The 11,039-nt window shown below is 35.1% G+C and overlaps 1 protein-coding gene across 1 annotated transcript in view; it reads left to right on the top strand.

Annotated features, from left to right (window-relative positions):
- Window positions 1-11,039, top strand: part of LOC106466919 — a 114,689-nt gene that overhangs the window by 29,359 nt on the left and 74,291 nt on the right. The window contains exons 9-10 of the mRNA XM_022394999.1: window positions 1,959-2,063; window positions 4,944-5,177. Coding sequence (XP_022250707.1) covers window positions 1,959-2,063; window positions 4,944-5,177 — 339 coding nt within the window. The remainder of the gene's footprint in view (window positions 1-1,958; window positions 2,064-4,943; window positions 5,178-11,039) is intronic.

An 11,039-nucleotide genomic window follows, 5' to 3' on the forward strand; every position in this document is an offset into this window, starting at 1 on the left:
ACACAAAATATCAGTAGTTTTTTTAATTACGTTTTAAGATGTTTAATTAAAGATTTGCCCATGCTATTTTTTTCTTTTTGTAATGCTGACTATCCAACATGCAAAGTAATTTTGATTTTAAGATTAAAAATATTTTTATGCATCATAAAGTTGTCAAATTTCATTTGCAAAATCTCTATAACCTCCAGTTAATTATCAAATGTTTTTTTAGAAAACTTTATATCTTATCTGGAATTTTCTTTATATTATCTCTCTATGAGTTTGGTCAATTTGACCAACCTTGTAACCACCATAAAAGATTAGGAAATAGATCTAAAATATACTTTTATCTTTCTAGAATGGCTACAAATTGTAACATGAAGCCACAAATGTTTATTGTAAATAGCTTAAATCTCATCAATTTATCCATCTATTTATATTTATTTATTTTATTGCCATGTCTGACTAACATTACACAAGTTGCAATCACGTGTCACACATGCAGCTCATGTTACCGTATCCAGTAGCATAAAACTGGCCTTTACAAGGTGAAACTGTTTTAGCTTTGTTTTAGTGATCTTGTATTTTGTAAAATACAATCACATTTCGGTTATAATATATTACATGTGTATATACATTATTATTATTTACAAATAAATTCATAAATTTAGATTTTTTCTTAAAACATAGAACAGTAAATAAAGGAATATAGAAAACAATGATATCTAATACCTATGATTGTTACAAAGATTGTACTTGCTTGCTGTACCGAGCATTCTAAGCCTTGTCAAGTTTTGTATGTGGAGGATGTAAAACAAAATATTTTTTTCGATTTTATATATGAATTTTGAAATAACAAAAAATTAGAAATTTCTATATCATTACTACGGAATTTCACTTTAATTTATCAGGCTTACTAACTAAGCAGTACCTGGGTCTAAAATATATCATTTTTCAACCACCATTTTGTCTTATTTCTTTTCTTCGATCTTCGAAACAAAAAGACTATTCTTAGTGAATAGACACATTCCAAGGGCTGAGTAAACCATTTGAAGGAAATTCTGAGCTTTTGATTGGTTAAACACATGAATATTTTATATTCTAGCTTGTCAATATCAGTAATTTGAGTTTTTATTTATTAAAAACTATGAACTTTGTATTTTGACATTAACACACCTAATTTGAACCAAAGCTGCATTTGACATGCATGTGACACACAAAAATCGATATTTGGGAATTTTGTTTTAATACTTTTAGAAATTATCTAATGAATAATATTAAAATTTGAATTATAATCTACAATTTGATGCCAAACTTATTGCCCTACATTCATGAAATACTAGTTCAATAAAATTTTGGACGTAAGTCTACAAATATGATAACATGCTCTCTGAACTCTACCTGTAGGAAAATCCATAGCTTTCGGGTTAAGATTAAAAATACTTTTTTTTCATATGTAAATTCTCAAATTTCATTTTCTTAATCTAAAATCTCCAAAATAAATTTGAAACATTTTTTTCTCTGTACAACTTTATATCTTATCTGTTATTTCTCTATCCTAACAAATTTGGCCAATGTTGTAACCACCAACAAAAATCAAAATAAATATAAAATACCCTTTTTCTCTTTTTATAATGGCTTCAAATTGTAACATGAAACTACATTTGTTTATCCTAAATAGCTTTAAACTCGTAAGAGTATACATCTATTTATAATTAAATGTTATTGTTTTATTGCCCTTTGAAACATGTCTAACTAATATTTCTGCCACACAAGTTGTAAATAACTTAGCAAATGTGTAGCTCATGTTACACTTTTGAATTAAAAAATTACATATTAACAGTGTATATTATGGTTATGATTATTATATGTGACTTGTTTTACTCTTTTTTTTTTCCACACAATAAAGATTGATGAACAAAAAAGTCGTAATATTAACATTCTGCTGATGTACTTATCAAACATTTTCATTGATATAGATTGATAATCACTCTTCAAATGTCCAAGAAGATACAAACATTGTAAGATATTCTGATGTCAAACATAGTTCATTGCTGAAAGATTATGAAAGCTTACAATTATATGTAAGTATCTAGAATACTCTTATAAAAGTGCATTTTATTTGAAATGCAGTGTAACACTGTACTAGGTGTAAATAAGTTTTAAAGCCAGTATCTTATTGCAAAGTATTAGTGTATTCTATCAATTGAAATAGCATGTAATAAAGAGTGTATGTAAGAAAAGACAAAATTAGTCAAGATAATCCATTACGTATATTTAAACAAGGAACAAATTTACATATTAAAAGTGTTTATTATTCCTTAAGTATTGCTGTATCTAGTTAGTTATCTGGGTCTTTGGCCACAATTGAATTTAGAATTTAATATAGTTCCCTATTCTATTTTTAATTTGAGCCATAATTACTTCTTAACCAACTTTGTACCAAACACAGTCAGTGGTTTAGTCATACAGCTGACTTTGGTGCCAGTTCCTAGCTTTACAAAAACAAAATTGTCTTTATACGTGTACCAAATATAAAGTTATAAATGGTTTAACTAGACTAGTACCAAAAGTATGAGCTTTTGCCTGAAGTAAAAGAACTGTATAAAAAGAAAATATACATGTAGAAGCTGACAAAGCAATTTGGGTCTAAATTTTTCATTGTGTGTGTACTAGATTTCTGAGGAAATTGATTCATTGATTGCAATGTTTCTATCTAAGCTGTCAGGAATTTAGCTATTGATATCTGAAGACACTTAAATACCAAAAATTAAAGCAACGTCAAATATTTTCTAATGTTATAAGTAGTATTTCAATAAAATGAGAGTTTATGTAAACCAAAGAAAAAATATTGTTAAATTCATATTTGCATACTGTTTCTAAATTATCAATTTCATAATTTTATAACTAGCTTCATCAGATTGCTAGCTGTGAGTTCAACTATTTCTTGGTTCTGTGATGTGCATGAATTTTCCTGTAGTAAAAAAGTTTCATTTACTGCTACTCAGAACTGCTAATACTTACCTACCATCCTTGATTAACCCCTACCAGTTACAATAATGGCATATTGGACCAACACAGCCTTTTAACTGCCAGGTTTATAATTTTATTAATAGGCATTAATAACTCGTAACCATCACCAAGTCTCAAACATAAACATTTCAAACACGACATGATATCTGACCCTTTTGAAACAAAATTTTTTTGATCAACTTATGGTTTATAATACAATAAAAGCTACTGCATAACATAGCCATTTACTACACCATTATGCATGCTTTGTGTAATGGCTGAACTGATAGTCAGTGTTGACACTTTTATCATAAGTAGGTGTGTGATGTGTACACTAGGTCACTTTGTCAAAAGAAACGGTGCAATAAAAATCATCTAAAGTATTATAAATAGATAGTATTTACCTCACTCCATTTTATTTTAGTGGTTCTCAAGCATTTCATCTGTGGATCACTTCAGTGGGGCAAAAGGTCCCAGAACCTCCTACCCTTCCTGTTCTGTTTTCTTGTATGGCCTCAGCCATAGCATTAGATGTTAGAGTCTTGCATTTTGGACTAGCCCACAGACTACCTGGAGGACCCTCACAGACCACACCTTGAAAACCACTGTTTTATACATAAAGTTTATTTGTGGCATGTATATATAATATTGAACCTGTGTTCAGTAAAACAACATTTACTTTTTGACCAACAGCAAAGTATGATCCTAGCATTCATTGATGGCTTGGCCTCAAATTTGAGCTACAAAACTAGTTATTGCACACACACAAAATTATCTGCCAAGACAATTACATCAGGAAAAGAAATAAAAATGAAGGGAACTCATTGGGTTAATTGATTATCTTTTTGTGGCTTACAAATAACAAAATACCGTAACTAAATGACATCAAAAGTCCTATACTGTCTACATATGTATCATATTGACATGAGGTGTTATAACAACTTTTAAGTTCCTTTGTACCTATGTAAGAAAGGAAGAAAGCTTTATGGCAAGTAGATTGCGAGAAAGAAAATAATCCCATGTCTCGGATGATGTCAAAAACTGTAAAATAATAAAATTTTGGGCAGAAAAATGAAAAAAAAACAAACAAAGAAAACAGATGCTTGAATTGATGTTTTATGCCAATGCCTATTGCCAAGTGAAAGTATGCATTTAAAATTATAACCTATGTTTTTCTCTTAATTTAGAAGTAGGACTAAAGAAAACAATTTATTAAGAGGAACCACAAATGCAATAATATTATGGCTGATAATTTCTTTAAACTTAAGGCCCTACAGAATTCTGAAGTTAATCACAGTTTTGTAGTTTGGCCTAAATTCAACTTTTACCATGTGTCCATATTTTGAAATTATCTTTCAAATGAACACTCATTCATGGTTAAAACCTTCAGTATGTGAGATTTTGAGTTAGTTCATTGTCTTATAGATAGAAAATCTAAAATCTGTAATATTTCAAGATATTAAGCTTATGTGGCATGTTTAATTTTCAGTATTATATTATTTAAACGGATAAATTTTTAGACTGACACATGGCTTTTTTTTCCCACCATTAATTTATTTGGGTTTAAATTGAGTAGGGAAAGGCTGCCATTATGTGAAATTGAGTTTTTTACAGTTTGTCCCAACAAGCATAACTTTAATGGTTATTGAGATCCCACTTTTTTTCTATTCCCTCCCAACTGTTATTTATTTACTATAGACAATAAGTGTAGAAACAGAATTATCATGAGTATAGTTCAGTTTGTCATTTTAGCAATTAATAGATGATTTAGACAAAATAAATAAGGAAAGTCCAGAAAAATTTGTATTTATCAAATTGGTAATACAGAGTCGATACCTTTTTCACTCACTTGACATTAACTATAATCTCGACTAATACCAGAAAAGCTAGAAAATATTATCACAAAGGATTCCACATTATTTATTTTTCTACTTTTATTTTTGCTTTGTTAGAAATCAGTATTGGCAAGTCATCAGGCAAGTGAACTCCTCTACTCTCAGCTATTTATACCAGCTAAACCATTGGGAGCTACTGAAGATGAAAGTAATATCAAGAACAGTACTTCTCTTGGGATCAGTCCTCTCGAGATGGATGCTAGCTCCTTCACTGTAGAAGAAATATATAAAAGTCTAAATAGACAATCTACTGCTGGAAAAGACAAGAAAAATGAGACTAAGTGCAGTGAGGTACTTAAAATATTTATGTAGAGAATATGAATGTTATACATGATAAATTGTCCTGGTTTACTTTACAATCTTCATTACTTTTAGATGATACGTAAACTCTTGTAGAAGAAAATACTTTGACATAAGAGTAGATGTTATTACAGCTAGATATTTTGACATCATAGAATTATTTTCTATTCTCTTTGTTAACCCTTTCACTACGGGCATCTTTTACTGGGCATGTCACAAGGTTTTTAGTGAGTTACATTCAAAATTTAATTAAGCTTCTTTTTGTTCATGTTATACCAATCAGCATAGCATAAAATTGTAGGTAATAATCCATATTTTAATAGTATATAAGTTTTAATTTCTTAATTTTGTAAGACAATACTAAAAAACAAATTCTGAATTTCCTCTAGTGAGAGAAATTTGACATTTTTTTCTCTAATTTATTTACCACCCCTCCAAGAAGTATGAAATTTAATGTAAATTACTCATTATAATGTTGTCATTGCTCAGGCAAAGCATAATTTTCATAGTCTTCAATCTTGTTTGATTACTGAGCCATCAAACAAAAAATCTGACCCCTCTTACAACACCTACCTGTCATATCTTCTCTTTCAGGATTTGTCAATAGCTCTCTCTTACATTTAATACTATATTATGTATGACAGTTAGGAAGCTCATATTTTCATATATCAAATGACATATGTTACATTGTTTTTTTGTAGAGAGGATTGTCAGTTTTTCTTTCAGTACAAGCTTCATTTCCATGGGAAACACATGGACTAGCTTGGATGAATTTGTTATGGGACATTACCTGCTTTCACATTTTATTATTCTTTGTTCTTTGGTGCATTATTTAATTAACTAAAAATTATTTAGTACAGTACTACCATTAATATATTTTTAAAAAAAAAGTAGGCTTAAGTTTTATTGACTGCTGACAGCAAAAAAAAAGATGACCTAGATAAGAACTTTGTTTTTTGTTTTTCATATGTATTTATTTATTTATTATTATAAAAAGTAACTACAATGTAAAAATAGGAAACTTTTTAGTTAAGGTTAGATTAGGTAAAATAATAATAATAATAATAATATAAGAAAATGTTTTAGAAGGATGCACATGATCAGCTTGGAGAAGTTCATGGGTAATGTAATTCGATATAGTAATATGAGCTGAATGTGCCCCAAGTGATTTACAACTTATAATAGCACAAATAGTAGTTAGACACAGTTCAACGGGTAATAAAATTTAAAAATAAATAGATATATACAGTTGTTTTGAGTTTAAAGCTACTTAGGATAAAAAAAGTCATTCTCGAAAGAAAGAACAGGTAATTCGAATACGGTACTTACCTCCGTTCATAAGATTAGCTATTTTTGTTCAGTGCTGCCCTCTATATACGAACATTTTCTTTATGCATGCCACAATCCTTGCACTCTCCCCTTGTTGGAATTAGTACATGTCATGCAAATCATCATGTATAATCTATTAACCGAGAGTAGCATAGTATGCTCACGTGACGCATATGACTCCCTCTACAATCCTTTACTGAACCTTCACTTCGAAATTTGGCTGCTTTTGAGTACAGACATATTCTTTTCTGCTTTGTGCTTCCCATGTGACACATTTTTGATTTTTGTTTCAAGTGGTTCTATTTGTTATACATTACCACATTTCTCACAGTTTATTGTCGTAGCTTTTGTGCACTAGACAATTTGTGCAGTTTTTGTGAGTTATGAATTCCAAAGTCAGCTTTACCACTTCAGGACCAATCTCCTCTCTCAGGCCTCAGGTGCAGGTGACAAGACTGTGAATCTTTCTGATTTTGTCTGTCGGGAGATTGAATACTACTTGGGTCACCCTTTGTCCCCTGACATTGCCTGAGTTCCTTAAGATTCTGCTGATATTATTCAGAATGATGACAATTTTGATCGTCTTTTTCCTACTCCCAAGTCTGCCATTCCTTCTCGGTTCCAGCCTGAAGATTCACCTAGCCATTCCTCAGCTTTCACGGATTTTGTATCTCAGGTTTGTGATGTTTTGTATCTTTTCCCCTATTTCTTATTCCCCTCTTCCTTCTTTGTTGCATGAGCATTCTTCTGAACCATTTTTGGTATTTCCTCCCTCTCCTGATATTCGGGTCTATGTGGATCACTTTCTCTCCCAGTTAGGTGAAGGGATCAGTATGCTATGCCCCTGAGAGCCTCTTATCAGTATGCCCTTGCTTACCATTGGGAGGAATATCTGTTTTTGTATCACCGGTTGTTGGATTCCTTCTTATCTCTTTGGGGGGTGGCTTCTGAATTTCACGTTAGTCTCACACATGCTCAATATTCTCATCTACTTACCCTTACTACCCTTCTCTGGTATCTGTCTTCTGTACATCTCCTCCCGGAGGATCTCCACAGAAATTTCGAGGGATTTTCTGCCAAATACCCTTCATCTTCTCTCTTCCACTTTGCCCTGTATTTCTTCCTCGACTCTGTCACTATATACGTGGTTTCTTTGTTGGTGAGACCATATTTGTAGGGACTCCATTCTGGCTTATGTTAATTTACCCTCCACTTATCTCAGGGATTTATTGTGTCTTGCTCCTTTTCTTTGACATTAAGTCTTTGATACCATCCCTAGTGATATCGAGCCACAGGAACATCTGCCCGACAACAGTCCATCCATTATCTTTTGTGGCCCGTTTGTCTTGACCAGCCACCCATTCATTCAAATCTGAATACTTCTTTTCGTCTAGGTCATTGCCAACGTATTGTTAGCTGTCAACTGTACTGGTGACTACCAGTTGGATTTGGGGCCTTTGGTAGCTTGTTTGTTGGATTTTCTTCTTTGCTGGCTCCCCTTTGTCAACTATCACATTTCTTTCCCTGCCACCTGTTTCTCCTCACCCCATTTCCTTTCCTCCTCAAGATCCTGTGACTTGCCAGCATCCATCAGAAGCAGTTCAGGATTTGCTTTCACAGCAGGCTATTGAACCACTTCATCATCCCCTGGAGGGGTTTTACTCCTATCTTTTAGTGGTCCCCAAGAAACCAGAGATTGGCAACCAGTCATTGATTTGTCATGACTCAACCACTTCATTGTACTCTCCAAGTTCACTTTTGACTTCTTTGTCACCCTGAAATGAGTGTTTTCCCCAGGATTTTCGATGACAAAAATGGATGTCTCCAATTCTCATCTCCACATCCCGATAGACCTTCACTCTTGTCTGTATCTTTGGTTTGTTCATCTAGGGGTGGTTTACCAATTTCTGGCTCTCCCCTTCAGACTTTCATTGGCTCCATACGTGTTTTGTGCCATCATTCGGGCCTTTGCTCATCATATTAATACTTTGGGGTTGCGGTTTCATCATTACATAAATGACTGGCTACTTCTAGCTCATTCTGAGCAGGAGTCGAACAATCACACTCACCAACACCTTTCTGTGAAAGCCTGAGTGGGCTGGTTGATAAAATTGGAGAAGTTGGTCCTTTGACCCACCCAATACTTAGTGCATTTGGGGGTCTTCTTTGACACCAACATCAGTCAAACTCTCCCTTCTCCTTTACGCTTTAGTTATATGGAATTTTTAGTTCACCATGCCCTCTCAGCTCGGTCACTTACTGCTCAAGAGGTTCTATCGTTTTGGGGAAAGTGGTCTTCCATGACTGCATTGGTCCCTTGATCGTGTCCATATAAGATCCCTGCAGCTGATACTTCACAAACAATGGAACATTGCATGGGATCCTCCTTCTGCCACCATTTCACTTTCTCCTTCACCTAGAGTCGATCTGTTGTGGTGGCTCAACAAAGCCCATATGTCGGCAGGTGTGCCACTTCCTCCCCGGAGTCCAGATGTCCATCTGTTCATAGACGCTTTCTTTCAGGGATGGTGGGGGGGCTGGGTTCGTTGGACCGTAGGACTTCAGACGAATTCGCCTTGCATTTCAATGTTCTCAAACTTCTGGAAGTCATCGGGCGTTATATCACTTCCTTTCTCTTGATGTCACAGTCTGGTGAGGGTTCGTTTCAATAACTACGGTGGTGGCTCATATCAACCACCAAGGGAGCACTAGGTCCAGAGATCTTTGTTTCCAGAACTTAGATCTTCTATACCGTGCCCAGGTACATCACATTCATCTTCTCATGTGCCGGTAGCAGATTGTATTTTAGGTCCAGAACGAATCTATCTCGTGAAGTGGTCATTAGATCTGATAATCTTCAGAGACTTTTACCTCCTATGGGGGTTCTCCCCCAATTCAATGTATTTGCCATGGGCCTTAATACAAAGTTACCCCTTTTGCTCACCTGTCCTGCATCCACAGGCTCTGGCTGTTGATGCCTTCAGCCAGGATTGGTCTCACAAATACCTTTATGTGTACCCTCCCATCTGTTTACTTCACTGGGTGATTTCTCTGGTACACTCCACTCTTTGTTGGGTCCTCTTGATTGTACCCCATTGGCCAGCACAACCTTTCCGAGGCTCCAATGTCTACTCTTCTCACCATCTTTCCCTCTTCCACTGTTTCCCTCCCTTCTGCATCAGTCTCTCATCCATGGCTCTGCATGGTCACAGTAGAGATGAGGCATTCCACAAAATCTCTGGAATGTTATCTACTTTGCAATAGTTGTTTACATAAATATGTCTATTCTGGACTGTACCACCCATGGATGGCATGGGTAAAGCAGAAGGGGGATAGCTGCCCATACCTTGAGTAAATAACTCGGTATAGTCTGCTTTTCAAAATAGGGTATCGTGGTCAGCCATTGCAATATGTCTGGTGATGACGTACTTCTGAACTCTCCAAGGCATTCTCAACACCCTTCTTCAAGTGAAGTATGGGAGTCCTTGCCACTTTCCAGTTCCAAGCCGATGAGGTGGTTGACCATGGAGAAACCCTCCTGAATGGGTTCCCCTAACAATTTGGCTATAACCATTGAGTCGAGAGTAGAGCGGTGTGTTCTGCTGGTGTAGATGCGACATGGCCTCCTGATACTATTTACACTATCACAGAAGTTGATCTGTCACCCTTCTGGATGATGTAAACCAACCACCATAAGTCCTTGCACAAGTTGAATCCATCCTCTCGATGCCAGATGGCCAGTCCTAGATTGCTGTAGGTTGTTGATCCTTGTGTAGTACCAAGGAATTGGAATGGATCTTAATCCCCAATTCTTGGGTTGGAGGTGAAGATGGTATGATCCTCATCCTACCTTCTGGTGGATGTTGGTGAGGTTTTAGATGTAGTTGATTTGCTGAGTACGGTCTGACTTGCTCTAGTTACACTACACCTCGCGATTTCCGCCTGTTTGCTTTACGAATTTTACACAAGGGCAAAGAGTATACCTGGCTCAGAAGTGGTGTGGTTCCCCTCCTCTGATCTCTTTCTCTCATGGTCAGGGGTATCCTTTGGATGCTTTCGGGGATGCTTCTGTTATTCCCTCGCACTGGTTTCTCCTCCTCCTGTGTGGGATTCAAACTAATCTTGTGGGAGAAGATAAGTACCGTATCAGAATTATAATTTTCTTATACTGAAAATGTATTTCCAGTAGGTATTTACCTCTTCCCACTCTTCCTCCCCACTTCTCTGGTGCTCTCACCTTCTGCCAAATTTCAAAGTGAAGATTCGGTAGAGGAGTGTAGGGGGAATCACGTGAGCATACTATGCTACTATTGGTTAATAGATGACACATGATGATTTGCCTGAGAAACATGTTGGAATGTACTAATTCTAACAGGGGGGGAGTGCAAGGCTTGTGGCATGCATAAAGAAAATGTTTGCATATAGAGGGCAGCACTGAAGGAGAATAGGTAATCTTGTGAGAGGAGTTAAGTATCTATCAGAAATACATTTTCAGTATAGGAAAATTAACTTTAGATTTATCTA

Source organism: Limulus polyphemus, unplaced genomic scaffold (genome assembly GCF_000517525.1).
Source record: "Limulus polyphemus unplaced genomic scaffold, Limulus_polyphemus-2.1.2 Scaffold2424, whole genome shotgun sequence".
In the NCBI taxonomy this organism is placed as follows: Eukaryota; Metazoa; Arthropoda; class Merostomata; order Xiphosura; family Limulidae; genus Limulus; species Limulus polyphemus.